Genomic DNA, 23,473 nt, shown 5'->3' with positions numbered 1-23,473 from the left:
TGGCCACTTATAAAACATATGTGACATTATGTCAATGACGGGTCCCCACAAAGATAGTGCCACAAACCTGTGTGTGTGTGTCTATTCTTGTTTAACTATATTCATGGGGTCCAAAAACTGGGAATACAGTATACTTGTGGGGTCCGGACAGCTTTGTGGGGCCAAAATGCTGGACCCCACAAGTTTAAAGGGCTGTTTGAGGGTTAAGACTTGGTTTTAGGATTAGGGTTAGAATTAGGTTATGGTTAGGGTGAGGGTAAGGGTTAAGGTTAGGCATTTAGTTGTGATGGTTAAGGTTAGGGTAAGGGGCTAGGGAATGCATTATGTCAATGACAGTTCCCCACAAAGATAGCGAGACGCACTGTGTGTGTGTGTGTGTGTGTGTGTGTGTGTGTGTGTGTGTGTGTGTGTGTGTGTGTGTGTGTGTGTGTGTGTGTGTGTGTGTGTGTATGTGTGTGCGTGTTAGGCATCGTGACATGTACTAATCTCCCTCCAGCTGAAAGGAAAGGCTGCTCCCTCTCGCCGTGCACCCTCCCCTCCACTACAGCTTCATAAACGCCACAGCGTTTGGTTCGGGGTGCCAGTGCAGCTGCTAACTCCTACTGGCACTTCTGGAGCTACTGGAGTCTTCTACTGCGCAGAGAGACTGTCTTCCTTCTGGAGAACTAACTCAAGGTACCCTCAGGTTTCCACAAGTTCAATTTTAAGACTTTTTAAGAGACTTTTTTAATACCATTTAGAATTCCAACTCCATGGCCATATACTGGCAATGGTATGTAGGATATAATGGAATATCAGAAAGGATTTTAGGCTATACAAATAATGATTTACTAACTACTTGAACTTAATACAACATTGTATTGTGGTACTCAATACATACATGCTTTGTGACCAAACAATGGATGAGTTATTTAATCTTATGAAAGGACAATACAAATGTTAAACCTTTTTGTGAACAAAATTTTAAGACTTTTGAGTCCTTTTTTCCCTCCGAATGTTGTATTTAAGACATTTTTTAAGACTTTTAAGACCTTGCGGGTACCCTGTAACTGTCATCTAGTTTCAAGCTCAGGTGTAGCTTGTGCAGAACAAACAGCTTTACTGAGCAACCATTACCATTTCTCCTCCTGATCTAGATACAGGCATGCACGCCAAGAAGTGTGAAGACCAGGGGTCATGCAGAGGAAATACTTTTGACTTAGCAAACCGTGCTTATGAGGAAAAGCAGATCAACAATGAAGTAAGTAGCACTCGTAATGCTTAGTGTTCTGTTTTTAATTGACAAGCATTTGCAATAGGGCTGCACACTGTGAGAAAAGTCCGTAAAAATACGGGCTAATATAGCCTATAGGCTACCATGTGAAATATATGAAGGAATATTCTGTAATGATTTTTCACAGATCTTTTTGCCGTTTTTGGATTTTTTTTTAATTAAATGTCTGTTAAAAGGTACAGAGGATACAGTGGTGTAATAAACTAGGGTTTTTTTCCCAAAGTTTTTGTTCCTTTTCAATGTTTTTTGCCGTTTATTTTATTTTATTAATTTTTTTTAATGCCTTTTTCAATTTGATCAATGAAAGAACGTTGGAAACAATTTCCTTTCATTTGTTTTAAATTCAACAAGCAATTTGTTTTATTTTAGCAGAATACTGAAAGCAGCAGAATTGCGTACACTTCAATATCTGTTCATTTATGCATGTGATCCACGAAGTTATCACATTGCATATATCCCTCATATTGCGCAGCCCTGATTTGTAGGCATGTTTGACAAAGTGAGACAACAAACTGAAATCAACAAACTGAAATCACATTTAGTCGTCTCTTTTCGTAGTCAAACATAATGTCGACATGTTTAAAAGAATCGTTAATAGTTTTTTTTTAATTATTAAAAGGAAGAAAGAAAAGGTCTTTGGGGGAATATCAGAAATGCTCTTTTTCGTCTCAATGTCTGTGTTTGATTGACAGCAGCTGGCAGGCGGACAGTGCCGTTGTTGTGACGAAGACTGTTCCCCCGTCAATAGGTGTTTCCTCCTACCTAAACCTGGCCCAAAGCTTATCCCTACCATAACTATGGATGGGGACGCTACGCATTTCAACAGGAGGGAAACACTATTTAATGGGGGAGCAGACTTCGACACAACACCGGTGTTGCACTATAAAGAAAGAGAGACCGAGTAAAACTGTCTTTAACCCTTGTGTTGTCTTCCCGTCGACCATGCAATGTTTTGTTTTTCTGGGTCTAAAATTAAAACTATTTGGTCGTCTTTTTCGACACTTTTGTCGCATTTCCCGAACTTTTTTTCCAATTTTTTTGTCACCTTTTTTGATGTTTTTGTAGATTTTTTTTCTGAAGTTTTTATTGTTTTCTTTTCCTAAAAATTTTCACTGTCACTTTTTTCAACTTTGTTTCATTAATTTTTTTCAAATGCTATAACATTGAATAAAACAAGCAAATTCAGTGAAAGTAGTGAACTGATCATTTATTTTACTTGTGAAGCGCGTTATTCTTTTTGACAATTTGGTTGAAAGAAACCCAAATTTCGGACTTTTTGAAAATGGGTCAAATTTGACAACAGGAGGGTTAAATGGGGTCGTGTTTGTAGTGTTCACGAGAATACCAGTGGTCTATGTGAATGCCCCCCCTCTTGCAGTATTCACGACCTTCGAAGTATAGACATTTTCAGAATTTTTTTGTTAAATTTCCGGAGATTTCCCGAGTTGTGACGTGTTTCCTGATGTTTTCAGAAATTGCAGAGCGTGACAAATTAACGTATTGTGCTTTTAGTTATAGAGTTTTTCTTTGTGATTGAGGAAAATGTTGATGCATCCAACAGCCTAGTCTTTTTCCTTGCATTTCCTGCATGCTACCCGCTGGGTCGGATTTCTTTTATTCTTCTATTGGGTTACAAAGAAAATGTAATCTAATCCTAATACTTTTGGATTACTTTTGAACAACATCAAAATCAAACATTGAAAATACTGCATTTTATAATAAAAAATGGGACGCCAGTGTTGTAGTCAAGACTAGGGTTGCACGATATTGACAAAATGTGATATTGCGATATCGATTATGAATATTGCGATATCAATATTAATTTTGATATTTTTAAACATATGTAAAAGTACAAAAGTTATCGGAAAACGCATCAAAATAGATTCATAACAAATCAAACAAGTTTTGATTTGATTTGTTTTACTGGTTGGACAGTATAAAATAAATAAATAAAGAGAACAGGACACAACTTTTCTTTCTCTTCTCTGTTTCTTCACTTACACTGTCACTATGTCGAAATATGCACACACACGTCATGTGACATGCTCCATAGGGTTTGTCACGTAGTGGCCCCGTGCGCTGACATGTACTAACATGTGCAAGTGGCACGGTAACTGGCCAATGAAATGATGATCATTATAGCATTTCAAGCGGGCTCTAAATCGAACACAACTAGGCCACACAGCCAACAGACGGGACGCAGCGCTCCACGAAATAAACAAAATATTGCATATTGCATGCACTTTCGATATAATATTGCGCAACGTGATATCGCGATAATGATATTGAGTTGATATATCATGCACCCCTAGTCAAGACCCCCTAAACCGAGACCCAGTCATCACCAACACCAAAATGTATCGAGACCGAGACAGGACCAAGACTTTGAGGGGTTGAGACCGAGTCAAGACCAAAACCAAGGCAGGGCAAGACCGAGTCAAGACCAGAACGGGTTAACAGTTACACATCTCAAATTAGAAATGAGTCAAGTTATTGTCAAGTCTAGTCAAGTGGGTTTTATTGTCATTTCAACCATATACACTGTATATAGTGAGACAGAACAACGTTTCACCAAGGGTCAAGTGGTGTTACATTTAAAAAATATAAAAACGACATTTGAATAAAAACGACATTTGAACAGGCTACATTTAGTGCACACACATTATAGATACATAAAGTGCAATTACTACTTAAAGTAGAGCATTTAAGCCAGACAAGGGACAGGACAGACAACAGACAACAAAAGACAGGGCATAAGTAGACTTATGAGTTAGGTTCACAGTGAGGTGGAGGTAGAATATATAGAATTATAGAATTTAGCAGCAGAGAAAAAAGTGCAGGAGTGCATTTTCCGTTCAGTGTGAAAAATGTGCATCATGTTTTGTTGTTCAACAGTCTGACTGCTTGAGGGAAGAAGGTCTTCCCCTATTGGTTGCATTTGAAGCAGGAAGTTCTACATCCAATTACAGTAATGGTGTTAACACATAAAGTCAGACAATGCAGAGGCAATTTAGTGATATCCCTGCAGTTGTGGTCTTGACCGGTCTTAAATCGTAATCAATAAAATCCAGAGTCCTCTTCATCAGAGGCTGAGACAAGACAGAGTATAAATGTGGTTGATTCCGAAATGATACCAAGTCTTGAGTACTACAATACTGTTTGACGCAGCCACAAAACATTTGAGTTCCACAAATATTCTTTTTTTTCTCTTTAAAACATCTCAAAACATTTCCGATGCAGATAAAAATGCATTTAGCATTTAGCAAGCAGCTTCTTGTTTACATTCGGCCACCAAAGCGCAGCAACCCGTTGATGCCGCTGTTGCTGCTACGTCATCCGGATCGTTGGTCTGATTGGTTGAAGGACTATCCAATTGCGTACAGAGTCATTTGAACTATGCCTGTTGATCACGCCTCTTGTGCAGTAGAAAATACAGAGCAGACTCCCCAGACTAATGTTCAATCTTAAAAGATTGAGCTTGGTCTGGTGATAGCCAGACTAGGAGTATGTGACATTTTTTGCTAAATGTTTTTCAGTTACAAGGCTGTAGTTACTTCTACTGTGTTTTTTTCTTAGAAGTTTTTGTCACTTTTTTCGAAGTTTGTTGCTTATTTGAATTTCACTTTTGTCGCCTTAGTGTTGCCTTCCTTCTTTCTACTGTGTTTTTTTTTTTTTTTTCGAAGTTTTTATAACTATTTTTGACCTATTCTTACTTCCTTCTTTCTATCGTCTTTTTCTAAGTTTTTGTCGTTTTTAAAAAAAAAATGTTTTTGTGCCTTTTTTCATCAGCATTTAAATGTTTTCCAGGTACAAGGTTATTGTTTAGTAAATTTATCGCTGACATCGCTGTATTCTTCCTCTTTATATAGACTTTTTTTTTTCTACCAAAAATTATTCGCGCTGGTTAGGGGGTACATGGCTTAAAAGAACTGTTCAAAGGGGCTACATTATTGAAAAAAGCTTGAGAACCACTGGTCTACAACATGTGGGATGCTGTTTCCTTTTTGTAGTTGCTGTCTTTTAATCAAAGAACTTTGGAGGACTTTGCTCTTGTAAAGCGAGAGGAGCACTCACTCAAAATGTTTGTCTTCCATTTTCAATGTGAATAAAAACTCAATCATCCATCAATCATCATTAAAAAACAAAAACACATATTATTTAAGTCACCATTAACAAAACTGGTCACCTGAGAGGAGTAACTTCCTTTGATATACAGTAGAACATATTCATTTAGAATTGGTATGAAACAAAGAATTTGCCATATTTTGAAGTTGTAATCAAAAATGTAATCTCGTAATCCTAGAAAATGTACAGTACCCATGATCTAACAACACATTTTTCAAATGTAATCTGGGTTTATTATAGTTACTTATCTTTTGGTAATCAGATTACGTAATCCTGATTGCATGTAATCAATTACTACCCAACACTCCGCTCGCTAATTGTTATCCTCTGTGGTTGGCTTCTCCATATGTACTGTAACGTTAAAGCTACAGTTGGTTACTTCTATAAAAAATAACTTTTTGTCATTATTGCTCAAACGGTCACTGAACCTGGACGAGGCTTGTGTTGTCTCTTTTTGTTGTCGTTGCCTAGCAGCGGTACCCTGAAAATCCAGAGTTCTCGCGAGAGCACAATTTGAATTTGCTCAGCGAGTCACTCTGTCATTCAGTAATGATGCTCATTAACTATGCCCTTGTAGCCGAGCTGCACCAATCACATCGGTGTATCTGATATAGGCGGGCCAGAGGCCAGCTAAACAGATGACGACAGTTTAATCTACCAGTTAGCTCCGCTGGTAGCTAAGCGTACGGGGCTCTCTCTGGATACATCACCCCGTGTATTGTTGTGATTGGTCGTAGTGTTAACCAATTGCCTGCAGTGAGATTTTCAAATGCATGCTTGGTGCCACCCCTGGAATTGGGCCATTTTCATTACTCGATGCCAGACCCTTAATCTTTCAGATTTGGGTCTGGATTTCCAGGCTATAGCAGCGGTGTTCTCACGACTTAAATGTTAAACATTTACAGGACTTTCCAAGGTGCCCTGCAGGTTTAAGTCAATGTCACTAGCATTAGGGTTGCAATATTCTGGGAATATTTAAGGTAGAAACTTTCCATGGGAAATAACTGGAATACAATGGGAATATTGTAATGGCAAAATTATATTTAAGCATGATTCTTTATATTCTTGTCTTATTTCTGTTTTACTTTGTCTCACAATGCTGAAAGTGAGTTTTTTCTTATTCTCACATGTTGAAAGTAAGAGCCACAAAGTCTGGGAACGTAATGTGTATGCTGAACAGATAGGGACCAAAAGGTCACCCTAAACTATCTGTTATTTCTCCCTGAATAGTTGAGACTTCTCACATAGTTGAGATAAACGGGGTGTCTAAATCTTGGGGTAGAAAGTGGTACCGAGGGGAAGAAGTGAAGTGGCTCCTGAATGTCTGACTATGTTTGATTGTAAGAAATGTTGAGTCATGTTTAGAAAGGGGGGGCATGTTTTTCTATCTCACTGGAGATGCATATATACTGTGTGCTTTTTGTTATTCGTTGAAGAGACCTTTCACACCAGAGCTGCGTGCCTTTTGTGAACCATGTGCTTCCTGCATTTGCAAATGTAAATAAATACTCAAAGACCAAACTTTGGTTTAATCCTCAAATCGTCCTTATTTGTTTCATCTGGTGTTTTTGATACGCACTCCTGCTGCTAACAAGAAAAACTTCCACTACAATCTATGGGTTATTTGCTCAGGTTCCTACTGTATTAACCATGTCATATGCAGATAGAAAGAAAACTTTTACCATACCATAAGCACAAGCAGACATAATCTATTAATTTGCCAAATAAATCCATTCAGTTGTCAAATACATACAATGTGAAATATGCCATGTGGCGAGTTAGCTAGCTAGTAAATTAACTAATGGGGAAAGGTACACTCGAGCCGACAATGTAGGCTATGTGCAAACTTAGGTTTTAAAGTGAACAACTAACTTATGAAATACATGTTTTACAATAAATCATTTAGCAGGATCAAACAAGCTACAGCCCACAACATACCTGCCAAGCCAACATTCCCGGTTCGCTCAGGGTTCTCCTGTGTTTTAAAGGTCCAGTGTGTAACGTGTTCAGTTGTTCATTATCAAAATCGGTGTTGCCCGTTCACAAACTTGTCCTTTTTCATGAATGTTTACCACCACCATCTAGTCCAAGTATTCCTATTGGCTTGAAATTTAACATTTGCGTTTGCATGAACTGGGGTAGACGCTCCATATTCCTGCGCCATCTTGAAATACATTAGCTAGTAAGGGACATACAGGACATACTGCTCTGCCTTTCGCGTTTTCGCTGTCACATGATAAACTCACAGGCGCTGCTAACGCTACTAATGGGTATCGTCGCTTCCCGGTCCCGGCGAGTTTGAAGAAGGAAACCTGTTTCAGGAACAGGAGTCTTCTTCTTCGCCCAGAAAAAGAAAAAGGATATTGAAAAGAGCAAGAGACCGGCTTTTTGAAGCGTGAAGGCTACCAAAGCTGTAATACGTACTTTGAACTGCGTGGTGCGAGAGAGTTGATTGCGATATATGATCTCAATGCTAGATGGGAGAAATTCCCACACATTGGACCTTTAAGGCCGTGTCCCAGCACCGTCCCGTTTTTGTTGTTTCTCCCAGGAAACTTGCCTTGCCCTCAAACTTGAATATGAATAATCGTCAAACATGGATCCAGGGTGCGATTTGCTGGGGGGGGTTGCGTGGGATTTCCCCCTTTCTGGTCTATATGTCCCTGCCTCTGCTGAATAATTTTGTATCCCTGGTGGAGACAAAATGTACCCTCCATTATATACCTAAAATAGAAGTATTTTTAAACTAAGTAAAGCGCTGTAACGTGAACAGTCTATAGTGCCATAGAACAAAATAATCAGAGCGGCAGTTGGTAGATGTGTTTAGCCGCCAATCGGTGACTGTGAGCCGGCTACAGGCACCGTCAGATGAGGGGGGCCATGGTAGTGAAGTTTAGCCAGAAAAAGTGAGCGTCATGCGGTGCTGACTTCAGGCGCCAAAACGAGATGGTGGTTTGGATTAAAACACTCCCGAGGACCGAACGAGCGCTTCCTGGGTGAAAGTGTTTTGTTTTCACCACGAGGTGAACACCCCACCTCCGTCTTGAAAGCACTGTGTTTTGTGTTTTATGTTGACACCACGTTATGCTATTTCATTTTGAGATTATTTTTCCATTGAATATTGAAGTTCATAAATATATGTTTTGGCACAGTGGTACTATATCCATGGTATTGGAAGGGGGATTTTATTCTTGCATGTTTTGTTTTGTTCTGCATGATCAAAAAGCATCCCAACCCCCTCTGCTTTGTTCACAAATGGCACCCTGCACAGATCTACAAGTTTTGGATGTTTGTGTGATGTCAGCTATTTTGCCAGATCGTCTATGAAACACAATCTACACACACAATCCAAACACTAGGTACAGTTTTAACCCAGCTGTCACTGCACCGATTCAAGGGACGTGTGCTCAGCCGCCCTCTGCGCAGCCAGACGGGCCAGCTAACTGACTTAACGTAGCTGTTAGCTTAGCTGCTGTCAAAATGGCAGGGCAGGACGTAAAATTACGAATCCCACTATGGCCACGCCAAGACCCGCCTTATAGACGGGTCTTGGCGTGTTTGTCTTTCCTGTTTACAAACATTACAGGGTGCGTGCGCATACCAGGGGCAGAAAGCCAGATTGGTGAGCTGGTCCGCTACTGCAACAACCTTAAGTATTTAAGCTTTCCTTATTGTTTGTATATAACTGCTGACTCGATAAACGTGATTTTAGTTGGCTCTGTTTGTCTGTCTTTAATTTTGCAGTGTTACTGTGATATATATGTATGGCTATAATTATCGTTTTAGGCTAATGTAATAGCCAATGTTAGCAGCAGGGTTACCCCTGAGTGTACCCCTATGGTTGGTTTATGCCTTAAAATAATGGCCAGGATTCCCGGGCGAAAGGTACGATATGTGTCTCCATTTCAAACATCACTGCAGGTTGACTGTTTTTAGCAGCAGAGGTTGACTGTGGGCGAGAGGGCGACAACACTCGTGGTTAGCTCACCGAAACTCTACTGCCGGTGCCTCGGCAACGTTAGCTAATGTCCGCTAGCATATAGGCTAACTATAGCCAGTTAGCTTTGTGTGTAACGTAATAAAAACCCACCTATCTTGTAGGAGCGAAGCTTAATATTTTATTTAATAACATTATGGTACAAAAGGAGCACTAACGCCACAGGTCTTCTGTTGACAACGTAGACGCAGATATAAGAAACTCCAAAGGCAGTCGTAATATTTACCTAGCAGGCTAGGCTAACGCTGTTGCGCTAACGTTAGCAAAACATCGGCGTAGCTTTAGCTAGCAGTCTAAACTTGTCTCGAGTCCGGACCTTTAACTATCTACGGTCCGGACTTGAGTACTACAGCCCTGACAGGTAAATATTAGCTGAACAACTGAACAAGCTGCAACTTTTCTGATTGATACAATGGGAGCCTGACTCTTACATATGACCCCAATCTGCCCTTCTTATGGCTTGAAGCCATAACCTCCGCCGGTTTTTGGCAAAAGCATGCTTCCCCCTAGGTATGTTAAACATCAGGCACCCATCACTGGCTCTGTTTGTGCAATTTACCACGCAACAACTCCTTGGCATTTTCACTTACACTATGCTGCTACTACTACTAGCTATACGAAACACGTCTTCTTTCTGCCCCCCCGGTTGCGTGCGCAAGCAGTGATGACGTTGCCGAGAAATCCATGTATGAAGCAGCTCGATTGGTTGGGGTTAGGCATTTGACCTAAAGTGGTTAAAGGAGAATTTGGTGCAGGTTTTTTTCAAACGAAAGTACACGCATATTTATAGCGATCAAGATTAACGTAGAAATTGGCCGGAATTCTCCTGTAAGGTTAGGATAGCCGATTGGTCAGGGGATAGGACCTGTACAAATGGGGTTACGTTACCTTGCGTTCTCATGAACGCCTGGCCAATAAATGCTTTTGAAGGGCGGGTCTTGGCGTGGCCATAGTGGGAGTCGTAATGTCGCGGGCAGGACGGCGTCCGCTTAAAAGTTTTTTAATACACCCGCAAATTAAAGCAGAGTTGGACTAAACAGTTTCCATTAATGTGTTACAAGTCACCAGGATAGTGACCGAAATTGCATGAAACAACAAGCATACAACACAAACTGTGAATCAAAATCGAACATCTAACGTTACGCACTTAGCGTTATTAATATGCGTTTGCTCTGTATCGCATTGTTAAACTGCAGTGTTTCTGTGATAAAATTATGTTTTGTCATATTTTAAATTAAATAAAATAAATAAAAAAATCTGGTAATTTCCTTGTTTATTCTCTTCTTTAAAGGTTACATTCAGTAAATGTGATGAGAACCAGGAAAACAGGAGCATCTCCGCCGGAAGGCCCACCAGCTCTGAGAAAAATGTTGCGACTATCATATTCTCACTGAAAAATGAAGTCGGTGGTCTCGTCAAAGCTCTCAGGCTTTTCCAGGTGGGAGTTTTACAGTATATCTAGTTTTAAAAGCATGCTCTGTCATCTTTAAATTCAAATTGCTGAATCTTTTCTGTTGAAATGATCATCTCCGGAGGAGTTTAATCCGGATTGGATTTTTCCCACGTTTTGTTCATCTTGTCTGTTATGTATGTATGTGCAGGAAAAACACGTCAACCTTGTTCATATTGAGTCCCGCAAGTCCAAACGAAGGAATTCAGACTTTGAGATCTTTGTGGATTGTGACACTGACAATGAACAGCTCAAGGAGCTGACTCAGCTGCTGAGGAAGCATACTGATATTGTTGAGATTACTCCATGTGAGGACTCCACTTTACCTGATGATGGTAGGCCATATAACTTTTGACTGAACTGATTTACAGTAAGAGTATTTATCTATTCATGGTTAAAAACGTATATAGCACCAACATTAAGAGTGTATAGGGCTGGGTACCCAATTCAATACTTTTTAGGCACCGCCTAGTCTATATCGACGACATCCCACTTCTGGGATTGCTCCGGTGCTGCCGGAAATTCCGTTGGATGTCCCTCATTTTCGGCCGGTTGTCCGTCACCTTCCTCTTTCTTTGTGTTGGTGTTCTAAACTCCGGTGGATTGATGAGGACTAGGGTTAACTGCTCCTCAGATCTCTGCAGGGTAAATCCAGACAGCTAGCTAGATTATCTGTCCAGTCGGAGTTTTCTCCCGCACGATTAAAACAACTTTTGAACGTCCACCAAAACAAGTTCCTTCCCAAGGTATTTTGCAGCAGCACCGTTGCTCCGTTCGACGCTTAGTGCCCCCCAAAATGATTGTGATTGGTTTAAAGAAATGCCAATAAACCAGAGCACGTTTTTCTCCCATCCCAGAATGCTGTGTGGATTAGCCAGACCCTCCTCCGCGGCGCTGTGGAGGAAGGTCTGGCAATACTTTTGAAGCACCGACCGAATTGTCTCCTTAGTATCGAGTATTGAAAAAATGCCTCATCATTCAATACCCAATTTCAGTACCTAAGTAGTAAACATCATCAGTGTCAGTGAGCCAATAAGCATGCAGCGCGCTTCTACCAAGGTCTAATAATGTCTGTGATTGGCTGTCTAACGTTACACGTTGTAGAGACACGCAGGAAAAACTCTACGTTACGCACAGACACGGGGCTCACATAGTAAGAGCTGAAAAATAAACAACAGATTTGTGCCGTAATGTTGTCATTTCTTTTTGTTTTATAAAATTGATATCCAAAAAAAGTATTATTTTGGAACCGGTATGGTATCTAAGTCACAGTATTGGTATCAGTACCGGTATCGTAAATTGATACCCAGCCCTAATAGTGTATAGTTATAACAGATTTTCTAATTGAGCTGAAATTGAATTGTATAGATATATTTTGTCAAGCATTTTGGTCAACTATGGTTGTTTGTAAATGTGCTGTATAATTCAATTTGAACTGAATTGTATTTCAGATATGGCCGGCGTGCCCTGGTTCCCTAAGAAGATCTCTGATTTGGATCTGTCTGCCAATAGGGTTCTGATGTACGGCTCTGAATTAGATGCCGATCATCCGGTATGCAGGACAGTGTACCTTTGATACTTTCTTTACTTTTATGATAAGGAAATTGTGAAAACGTAAACTGAGATTGTGAGTGTGTTTTTGCAGGGTTTTCAAGACAACATTTACCGTAAAAGAAGAAAATATTTTGCTGATTTGGCTATGAGCTACAAAATGTAAGTTCCATTGTTTCTCGGACTGCGAATGTAAATTGTTTCATTTCTGCTTTGATGCATGAAATTGATTTGGGGTGACATTTCCATAATGTAAGGATAAACCCCTTTTGATGTGCAATCTCATCGCGGGGTAGGTCATGGCCAATAACAATCAATAAAGGCAAAATATCAAATATCAAAACACACTTAAGCAAAAAGGTTCCCTTACAACCCCAAACCACATCTAATACATATCTATTATAATGCATCATCTCCACAAAACTGACAATATGAATTAGGAACTGCCAGTGAAAAAAATTATTTTAATAGTATCGGGAAATGGAACCTATAAGCTATTAAAAGGAAGAGAGAAAAAAATCAGGATAACAAAGCATAAAGATCCAATTTTATATTTTTAATTTAATATTTATATTTGGGTAAACAAGCAAATAAGTATTGAAAGATAAGTAACAGTTTTGTGTGATTTTTGAAAGTTATTAAAGGCTTGTCCCCCTATTTCCTTAGAAATCAGACCCAAAGGATGTTGAGTGTGTATGGAATTAAATGATGTTTCAAATATAAAGAATAGTTGCATAAATGTATTTAAAAAAAAAAACCAACCCATGAAAATGTCTCAGAGTAACATTAAAGTCTAGTCTGGATCAACGAAAGTAGGCCTACATTTCCAGGATAATGCCTGCCATCTGGCGCCTGCCATCCGGCACCGGATTTAAAGAAATACAAACAAAACAGAACATTATTTTTTTTTTTTAACTGTTTTTATTCATTTTCATTCAAATACAATTTGAATGAAATTCAAACCGGTCAAATGGCCTCCAGATTTTCTCATACACCCCCAATTTGCCTCACAATACAGTATATATGTCAGTCTCTCCATGGACATACATTGCGCCATATTCTTGATCCAAGCACTAATTGTAAGCGCCTCCATTTTCTTCCAAATGAGAGCTATAGTCCTTTTTGCCTGCTGATAGCAAAATCCATAAGTTTATATTCTTTGGGTTTCAGATTTAGATTTGTTGGATACAGGTGCAGCAAAGTCATCTTATGGTCAAGTGGAATGTTCACAGATAAGATGAACCTAGTTTTATTGATCACCTCCCTCATTCTGTCATGCTCCCAGACACAGTGCATGAATGTTCCTTTAGCCTCATTGCATTTAAAACAAAGGTCCGGTATTTTACTGTTGTATTTATTCAATTTTTCAGGAGTTGTGTATACCATTGTGCATCAGCCATTTATTTTGGAGTAGCTTTAAATTAGAGTTTGCTGTTTTTAAAGCCAAACATTATTAGCCCCTATATCAGAATGTTACCTCGTGCAGCCAGACCATGATACTCCAGTGCTGTGGAGATCTAGCAATGCGTGACTTACAGTAAGGGGTAAAGAGTGCTGGACCTCAGTTAAAAGGTTGCTCTGGCTACGGCCCTGATTGCAAACTACATTTAAAGGATGAAGATGTGTTTTAGAGACGCTTAGCTATAATCGACGATCGGAAAAAGTATCTGTGAGACAATTAGTTTTTTTTTCACTTGGAGAGATAAAATGGTAAAAAGTAAAAGAAAAGTAATAGTGGCGGTACAGCCTTCTCAATAATTAAAGGTGCTTTAAGCGATGTTGGGTGACGGCACTTGTTGACGTTCAAAGTATTTTCAAACAAAATGAGGCTACCTCGCCCCTCCCTCCTCCTCATCCCGGCCCCTCCCCCTCCCCTTCCGTGCTTCTCACTAACCCCCCAACCCCCACCCCCAAATCCGTCTTGTCGGTTATTGGCTGGAATGCTGCAAGACTGTTATGTTTGGTGGTGCAGGTTGGCACAGTTTGTTTTTGTTGCAGTTTGTGGAGCCTGGGCTGTCTACAGAGACCGCGTTTTTTACAGTGTGGTCAGGGGACAGGCAGCTAGCAGATAGTGAGGAGATGTTTGCTGTATGTGACAAAAAAATGTTGTAGCCTAAAAAACGCATGACATCGCTTAGAGCACCTTTAATCTAACCCCCTTCAATTAAAGAAACACTTATACACAAATACCGTACTACAAAATGACAGCATATTTATTCGTTCGCGACATTGCTACATTGTTTCCATCCATGTTTTTATTTGAGCTCTCAAAGTTGTATAATATATTGCTATCTTGACGTCAATGAGCTAACTAACTCTTTGTCTGTCAGTGGCGATCCTATTCTCCGTATCGACTTCACAACAGAGGAGGTGCGTACCTGGGGCGTGGTGTTCAGGGAGCTCAACAAGCTGTACCCCAGCCACGCCTGCAGAGAGTATCTGAACAACCTCCCTTTGCTGACCAAACACTGTAACTACAGCCAGGACAACATCCCCCAGCTGGAGGACGTCTCACACTTCCTCAAGGGTAAAGCATGATTTATGCTTCTGCATTAAATTGACGCCGTGGCTACATACATAGGTACATGGAGATACCGATCCTACGCCGTAGCCTGACGTGCACCGGTTGAAAAATGTAACTACACATCGCGGAGATGCACGCCGCTCGGCCGTGGCTTGGTAGCATTGCATTTCCCCTGACTTATTTCCTGGTTCTCCTCCATAAACAACATGAAATTCTTCCATCTTTTTAAAATGATCCAGCTTTCCTTTCTGAGTGTCTCAGCAAACAACATGATAGGAACAGGAATAACCACGGCTGAGTGGCCTTAGGAACTGTTTATCTAATAACAAGAGGATGTCAGCTCCACGAAATCTTCAACCCATCACTCAACAAGAAAGACAAAACATGAATATCATGATCATGATTTTTTTTCATGTTTTATTTTTATAGTAGGTACTTACATTATTTTCTGCTAAACTTTCCCAAAGGAAAAGTCTAAAGTTACTCACCATAGTGAGGTTACATTACATTGCCTAGCCTTAAGAATTAGGTAATCTACTAAATTTACTCTGAAAAAGACTCTTAAGCAATGTGTGAACCCATGCTGGGCCTCATGTAAGACCATTTTCTTAGTCTTACCCTAAATCTCTCTTACTTTTTTCAGTGAGGCTTGCGCGTAGTGTACCAAAGTCTTAACTGCACAAACTCATCTGTAAATGGATTGTGTTAACTTGATGAACACCACCTGTACATGAGTGAGTGCACATTCATGAAACTTGATCATTAGTGTAATCAGCGCTCCAAATATCAGCATAAGGCCCCGATCAGACAGCGCATGTTTTAGCAACCTGGGGAGGCTTTTTGTAATTGTTTTCAATGAGAGTGTGCCTCGTGTTTTTCCGCTGTATGGCCATCTGTTTTTGCAGCAGCGCCCTGAAGCCTCGGGTTGATTGTTTTGTTTTTAACTCAGAGAGTTAACCATGTTAACCACGCCATTAACTTCACGGCAAACAAACAGATGGCTGAGGACAGGTGATTTGGTGGTTGCATAGCAAAAAAAATAAAGACAGACTGATAGCGTCAATTCAGTGGGCCTCGCATTTTCCAACATGTAAAGCTGCAGACACACCAACCAGACGGCCGACCCTCCGCCCAAAAAAGACAGACTGTCATGGCGGCTCGTTCAGAATACGATCTCATATTGTACTAAAATAGTTCACCGAAACGTGTTTCTGAAAACATTTTAAGCGAGAAATAGGCCATGCAGTTGCTGAATCTGTCTTCATTTCAGATCGACAGAGGTCAGTTTAAAAGATTTTCGTCAGATTTTGAGAGACTCTAGTCACACTCATTCCGCTCCCCGTTTCCGGGTTAGCACTCTACCAATCAGATGGGTCATTTGAGTCTGACTGCCGGCAGTGCCCGCCCCGCCGATTATACATGTCAAATCGGCCAAAATGAAGGACGACGGCCCCTCCGACGGATAACGGCACGGAACACACCGAACGGACTCGAGTCACTGACCTCGCCAGACTGTCCAACGGAGATGCTGCTTAGCAAAATGCTTCACTACTCACATCGAAAACAATTTAAAAAAGCTGCCCCAGGCTGCTAAAACTCGCTCTGTTTGATTAGGGCCTAAAGTTACCTTTTGTGACAAAAACCGGAAACAACAAAGTCAAAGAAGTGTGTGTGTGTGTGTGTGTGTGTGTGTGTGTGTGTGTGTGTGTGTGTGTGTGTGTGTGTGTGAAGAGCACTCAGGCTTCATCATTCGGCCAGTAGCAGGGTACCTCTCCCCCAGAGACTTTCTAGCGGGTCTGGCCTTCAGAGTATTCCACTGCACTCAATATGTCCGCCACAGCTCCGAGCCTTTGTATACACCTGAACCGTGAGTACACACACACACACACACACACACACACACACACACACACACACACACACACACACACACACACACACACACAAGACTTTCACTTAATACTATCGTTTTTTTGAGTTTGAGTTCTTCAGTGAAGCAATATATCTGCGTTTTCCTTCTGAAATGTGTGTTTGATGCAGAGACACATGCCATGAGCTGCTGGGACACGTTCCTCTGCTTGCTGAGCCCAGCTTCGCCCAGTTCTCTCAAGAAATTGGTTTAGCATCGCTGGGAGCTTCAGATGATGCTATACAGAAACTGGCCACAGTGAGAAAACACACACACACACACACACACACACACACACACACACACACACACACACACACACACACACTCAAAACCAAAGAGGAGACCAAAACTAAAAAGGGTGAATATTTTTATTGGCACCGTTATTTTTGTGGTGTCGATATGAACTTCTGTGTTCAGATTAGGTGCCGTAACAATTAAGTACAGTGTAGTGCTAAAAAAACAGCATAACATGATTTGGCTGCTGAACAGCATACATTTTATTGAGACCAGCTGTCATGTTCATATTGACTGCTTGTGTGTCTCCTAGGTGTCTTTTTAGCCCCACATCCCTTATAGGCGGCAGGCCCATGTGAAATCTGTGCCTGCAGGATGCCAACAACACCTCTGTAGAGTTTAAACGATTTTAAATCGTTCTTTGTAATCCTAAATTAATATTGTCTATCACATTACAAGCAAAAAAAATATTCCGCTAAATTCCGCAGATTTTCATTCTGGGTCAGCACTGAAACCTAAAAAAAGAATCTGCAGATTCCTTTTGGGTCTGCTTAAAAGATACAAAGTTGAACTTCAGGTGAAAAATGAATGTCGATTTACTTTGACCACTCTAGTGAATCCACTGATTACTTCAGTCCAGTGAAATGTTGCCATTTTAAATGTTGATGTGACCAGGCCTAAAACGTATAATATGCAGTCTTTTCCACAAAAAAAACAATGTATAGACTAAAATATAAAAATAATGCCTCTCAATTGTCACTTATGACCACTAGAAGTGTGTGGTGGTGTCTGTATGTGTGTTCTCTTTTCTTCTGATTTTGGTGTGTGCGGGACGTTTGTGGGCATCAGCAAAGAGTCTTTGGGCCCCACGTGGGTGTGTAACCCCCAGCCAATAACAGTGTGCAGCCTGCTCTCATTTCCAACTGCCGCAGCTAACCCAGTACTACACACAGTCTATGTTTTCAATAGGTATTTTCTAACAAATAGAATTCGTTTAGATAGAAATCACTTATTTTGCTTTACCTGGACTTTAAGGTTTTGAGTGTGCATCGTCAGCATAGCAATGGAAAGTGCTTTGCATTTATGAAGTAGCGGTGTAGCAGGTGGGATACTATAAACCACCCTTAAAACAATAGAACACAAGAACAGTCAGTGTTTCCTCTATGTTGATTTTACAGTAGCAGCCCACCATGGCAACATTTCTGCCACCACAGTATCAGAAATAGGGCTGTACAAAAAATGTAGTCGCGGTTGCCTTTTAGTAGAACTATTCAGAGGTTATTGGGCCCGTCCAGTTTAACTCCACATACTGTTGTGTTGATGTACTTTATTGTCAAAACGTTCGCTTTCTTCTGAGTTGACTATTAAACGAACAGCTCCGCTAAAAACGTCACCGCGGTGGGTCCGTTCTAAGTGTAGACCTGTTGTAGATGTTAAGTGCCCTATAGTTCCTCAAAAAATACAGTTCAATCACAACAAAAAATATGCCTCATTGTGTGTGAATAGAGATGAATAAATATATTAGTTTGTGTTGCAGAGACGTGTCAGTTCCGTTTCAACTCAAGTTAGTCAAATATGCATTTGTATTTTGTATTTTGTATGTGTATGTATATATATATATATATATATATATATATATATATATATATATCCTTACCATATGTACACACATAACTTGTTTAGTGTAGAGATCTTCAACAGGAGGTACAGGGCCCATAGGGGGTCCTCAGAGTTGCTGCAGGGGGGGCCACCAAATTATTGTTTGATATTTCTTTGAAAGTTTTTCTTGTTGTTTTTTTTAAATTAGAACATGCCTGAAAATAGACATTACCATGAATCCAACATATTATTAGCAAAGATAAATCGGCCTATTCGTAAAAAAAAACTAAAAAACATTTAATTTACACAATAGCAATCAAGACTATTGATGATTCGATTTAGTTAAGCTTAAGGATACACTGTGCCTTTCACATGTATGTTTCACATTAAAACATGATGTATACATATAAATACTGATCCATCCATTTCCATCTATCCAGCCCAGTTTAATATGCAACTAAATCTTTATACAATATAAGTAGTAGGGGGTCCCTGCTCTGTCTCACTTTCAGTTATGGGGTCATTGGCTTAAAAAACGTTGAAGACCCCTGGTTTAGTGACTTAATCTGTTACTTACATTCTATAAGACTGTGTATGATTAGGATGATGTCAAAATGACAACCTGTTTTTGTTCTAGTGTTATTTCTTCACAGTGGAGTTTGGTCTATGTAAGCAGGATGGCAGGCTCAGGGCCTATGGAGCTGGACTCCTCTCCTCCATCAGTGAACTCAAGGTAATATATCACCTGTTGTCTAACTTTAAACAGGGCTTACAGGTTCGTCTGCTGCACTTTCTCTATACTGTGAATTTCCATGTGAGTAACTGCTTAGTAGTCCTGCTCAGGTTTTCTTACATGCGCTTCAAAAAATGCAAAGATTTCAAAGAAAGTTTGCTGAAGATGTGGCCTCTTGGATCATAACTTCTGGACCGAGAAACATTTTCTTTTCATATTATAGTTCCTTCGTTACCACAGAGCCATTTATTGTAAATATAGCAACAGTATTTGAACATTTGATTTTTTTTTTCCTAATGATAATAATTTAAATGAATGAACAAATACTGATCTGGATACTGATCAAATATGATTATCCATATTGCATCAGCTAATCTAAAGCAATAGGTGGTCAGAGGAAATGCTTAGCAAGCTTTTACTACCAGCGAAGAGAATTTTGAGTGGAAAGTGTAAGGAATTATGTCTAAAATAAGGCCCTAAGGCCTGTCAAATCTGACTCCAATTTATTAATTCCCGCGTCTTCTTTCATCGGACTTAAGTTTGCCAGAACACAAGGATTAATCTGAGACGAAGAGTTCAGTTAAGCAAGTTTACTGAAAGGCCAGCATTTAAGTTTACAAAACACAATTGTGGTTTCACAAAATGACAAAGTTTCAAAGTCTCTGGCAAATTATGAACCCTGTCTAGCCCAAAATCCACATCTCTTATCCTCTTTGCTTGAAGGCATTCCTCTCCTCCCTCCAGGCAGATCCTCCGCATCCTCAAAAGCTCATACATGCTTAAAAGGAAGAAAAACCTGACATCCTTGGATACATAAATGTAAACAAAATTATATGGTACACACAGAGGCACACATACATAATAGCCACACGCACACACAGTTCTGTTTTACTAACAGTGTGGCCAATGATCTAACCATTCCTTATAAGGCCTGTCTATTGCAACTTATTCTGAGCTGCAGGATGAGAACACACACAAAAGTCTTCCCCAGGTCTATACATGGTGCAAGGAATACATCCTTAGTACTGAAATAACACATCTAGTTTATAAAAATATTTCTACAAAAGACAAAACACTTCACATTTCTCCTATTCTGTGTGTGTGCTAATCCACGTTACTGTAACCTTGCTGTAGCTTTCACATGCAGTCAACTAATACCATGTTACTTGACCAACCAGGTTTAAGGCAGGGTTGGTAACTATTTTCAATAAACACTTTTTTTTATATATTGTTTGAAATAGTCTTTACACCCCGGCAGCAACAAATAATTTATGGACTCTGTAAAAGGAGTGAAAAAGATCCGTCATCTGTAGCTGCTGTAATCCTGTAAAAAAGGCCCACCAATCAGAGGCTTGCGGTCCACTTGGAAAGAACCAATGAAATGCCTCCTTGCCCCACTGTGCGTACTCTACCCCTCCCATGTATGAGCCTGAGCTCGATGCGCGGCGTCGCCGTATTGCTAACAGTAGTCATCATCATCATCATCATCATCATCATCATCTTCTTCCGCTTATCCGGTAACGGGTCGCGGTCCCTGCTGGAGCTGCTACAGTAGTCATGTTTGTTTTTAACATCCGGTATCCTACTTTATGAGATGTTTGCTTACCGCTGAACGAGACATGAAGAAAAATTGAGGTCCTTATTCCACTCTGCTCTGAAGCAGCGACGCAGCGGTGCTCGTACACGTCTGTGTGGGGGCTTAGCCCTAAGGACAGGGGGACGGGTTAGACGGAGCCCCGAGGAGATGCTACTTTCAAATCTTGCTAACTTTTCAACATTACCAACCCTGCGGTCCAGTGTGTAACGTTTTTAGTTGTTCATTATCAAAATCTGTGTTGCCCGTTCACAAACTTGTCCTTTTTCATGAATGTTTACCACCACCATCAAGTCCAAGTAATCCTTTTGGCTTGAAATTTTACATTTGCATTTGCATGAACTGGGGTAGACGCTCCATATTCATGTGCCATCTTGAAATACGTTGGGACATACAGGACATACTGCTCCGCCTTTCGCGTTTTCACTGTCACATGATAAACTCACAGGTGCTGCTAACACTGCTAATGGGTATCGTAGCTTCCCCCGTTACAAGGCAAGTTTGAAGAAGGAAACATGGAGGACCACACGTATTCAAAATCCAAATTTCAGGAACAGGAGTCAGGAGACTGGCTTTTTGAAGGCTACCTTAGCTGTAATACGTACTTTGAACTGCGTGGCGCAAAAGAGTTGATTGCGATATATGATCTCAACGCTAGATGGGAGAAATTCCTACACATTGGACCTTTAAGAAGGGCATTGGAAGGTTGGGTGAGGCGGAGGCACAAAAACAGAGAAAGGCCCAGGTTGCAGTCCAGATGTATTTATTTACAGGCTGGTAACATCGAGCTCGTGCAACCATAGTTTTAAGTGCAACGCCCGGCCCAAGAAAATAAAATGAATTCAAGAGACGACACATTTACCAATAGAAAAATATGGAATTGCAATGCAAAACATAAAAATAAAAAAATAAAAACCCATACACAGACTTGATGTATTTATAAACAGAAGTGGCTATGCAGCATTATCTCAGTATTTAAATGTCTACAATATGTCTCTCTCTTCTATTAGCATGCTTTGTCTGGCAAGGCCAATATCCTTCCGTTTGACCCCGTGGTGACCTGTAACCAGGAGTGCAAAATAACTACGTTCCAAGACGTTTACTTTGTTTCCGAGAGCTTTGAGGAAGCCAAGAACAAAATGAGGTCAGTAGAAATAAGTGCATTACCCAAAAAGAAAAATTAACCATTTCTTTACCAACAGCATCTACTGTATCACAGCAAAAGTTGGTAAAATTGTTTTTTAGTCTCCATGTTGTGACAGTTAGCATACCCAAGCATCAAGGAGATAACTCACAGTGTGTTTTTATGTTAATGTATTTAGTTAAATTCAAATTTGGTGTATTTCAAAGTCCTCCCTTTGTTGGGGATTTAACACTGTAGTGATGGATCCTGGAATTTCCCTTTTCATTTTGATATGTTTTTGAATTGTTTTTAAATGACTACACACAAAACGACGGTTGGATGATTTTCTAGCTACAATGCTACAGTGATGTAGAAGGTTGAACTAGGCTGTGGATATAACTGACTTTGCTGTGTCTGCAGGGAGTTTGCAAAGACCATTTGGCGTCCATTCACGGTACGCTACGACCCGTACACCCAGAGCGTGGACGTCCTGAAGGACACCAACAGCATCAATGACATGGTGAAAGACATCCGGCATGAGCTGGACATTGTAGAAGACGCCCTGAACCGACTCAACAAAGACCTGAGAGTCTGAGGGTCAGAAGAGGCTAGCTGGGTTTGAAAGGTTTGGGTGGGGACCAGTGGGTTGGGGCTGGGTATACATAGGTGGGGGATTAGATGGGGATGAGGGGGTTGGTGAGAATGGATTTCACGAAACTAGGATACTGACCTTAATCCAAGATGGATAGTTAGACTAAGCTGTAGTGATTCGATTATCTTGAGTAGAGTTATAATCATACAGCACTTAGTGCCTCCTTCATGGGACAGGCCTGTAAGCTGCAGAGTGCACTTGGCCTCAAGATAGCCTTACGCTCTGTCTCAAATCATGTTTCTGTGTACTTACACTTGCTATTTTGAGTACATATTGTGTTTATGCTGACGAAGTATGGCCAAATGCAGCGCACTATAAGTAACCGAATATGGCACTCGAAACGGTGAAAATATTCAGTGTAGAACGCTGGACACTACTCTCGATCACCGGTCTACGTAGCGACAGCTACGGGACCACCATCGTATTTTCAAACTCTTGAATATGTGACGGGCGAGGAAGCTGCAGCGGTTGTGACTGAAACGGAGAAAACCGAACTTTACAAATGTAATTTTTTTTTTTATCATTGATTTTTTTATTGCAATGTCATCATTTTACAACTCAAATCCGTACACAATACAGGTTGCAAAAAAACATTTTGATTTATCCTATCCCTCTACCCTTATCGTAGCCTGACGTCGTCATACTCAGATTCTAGTCAGAACTTCCCGACCTCGAATGTTGTGGGCGGGGCTAAGTTCGGCTGGCA

The 23,473-nt window shown here is 40.4% G+C and overlaps 1 protein-coding gene across 1 annotated transcript; it reads left to right on the top strand.

Moving 5' to 3' along the window:
• Positions 1-536: 536 nt before the first annotated feature.
• On the top strand, positions 537-23,395 carry LOC116067391 (tryptophan 5-hydroxylase 1-like). The gene is made up of 12 exons (XM_031323816.2): positions 537-675; positions 1,137-1,240; positions 10,687-10,833; positions 10,997-11,180; positions 12,297-12,397; positions 12,491-12,558; positions 14,727-14,923; positions 16,652-16,787; positions 16,961-17,087; positions 19,303-19,398; positions 22,003-22,136; positions 22,536-23,395. Exons 2-12 carry the CDS (start codon positions 1,145-1,147, stop codon positions 22,708-22,710), a joined length of 1,461 nt encoding a protein of 486 aa, XP_031179676.1. The 5' UTR covers positions 537-675; positions 1,137-1,144; the 3' UTR covers positions 22,711-23,395.
• The last annotated feature ends 78 nt before the right edge of the window (positions 23,396-23,473 follow it).

The sequence above is a fragment of the Sander lucioperca genome, chromosome 3 (genome assembly GCF_008315115.2).
Source record: "Sander lucioperca isolate FBNREF2018 chromosome 3, SLUC_FBN_1.2, whole genome shotgun sequence".
Classification (NCBI taxonomy): domain Eukaryota; kingdom Metazoa; phylum Chordata; class Actinopteri; order Perciformes; family Percidae; genus Sander; species Sander lucioperca.
Note: the sequence above shows the minus strand (reverse complement) of the source record. Positions and strands in the feature narration are given on the sequence as shown.

Coding starts and splice junctions, on each gene's coding strand:
- LOC116067391 (XM_031323816.2), top strand. CDS start 1,145: ATGCACGCCAAGAAGTGTGAAGACCAGGGGTCATGCAGAGGAAATACT. Junction 12,398..12,490: donor AATTAGATGCCGATCATCCG/GTATGCAGGACA, acceptor GTGTTTTTGCAG/GGTTTTCAAGACAACATTTA. Junction 14,924..16,651: donor CGTCTCACACTTCCTCAAGG/GTAAAGCATGAT, acceptor GTGTGTGTGAAG/AGCACTCAGGCTTCATCATT.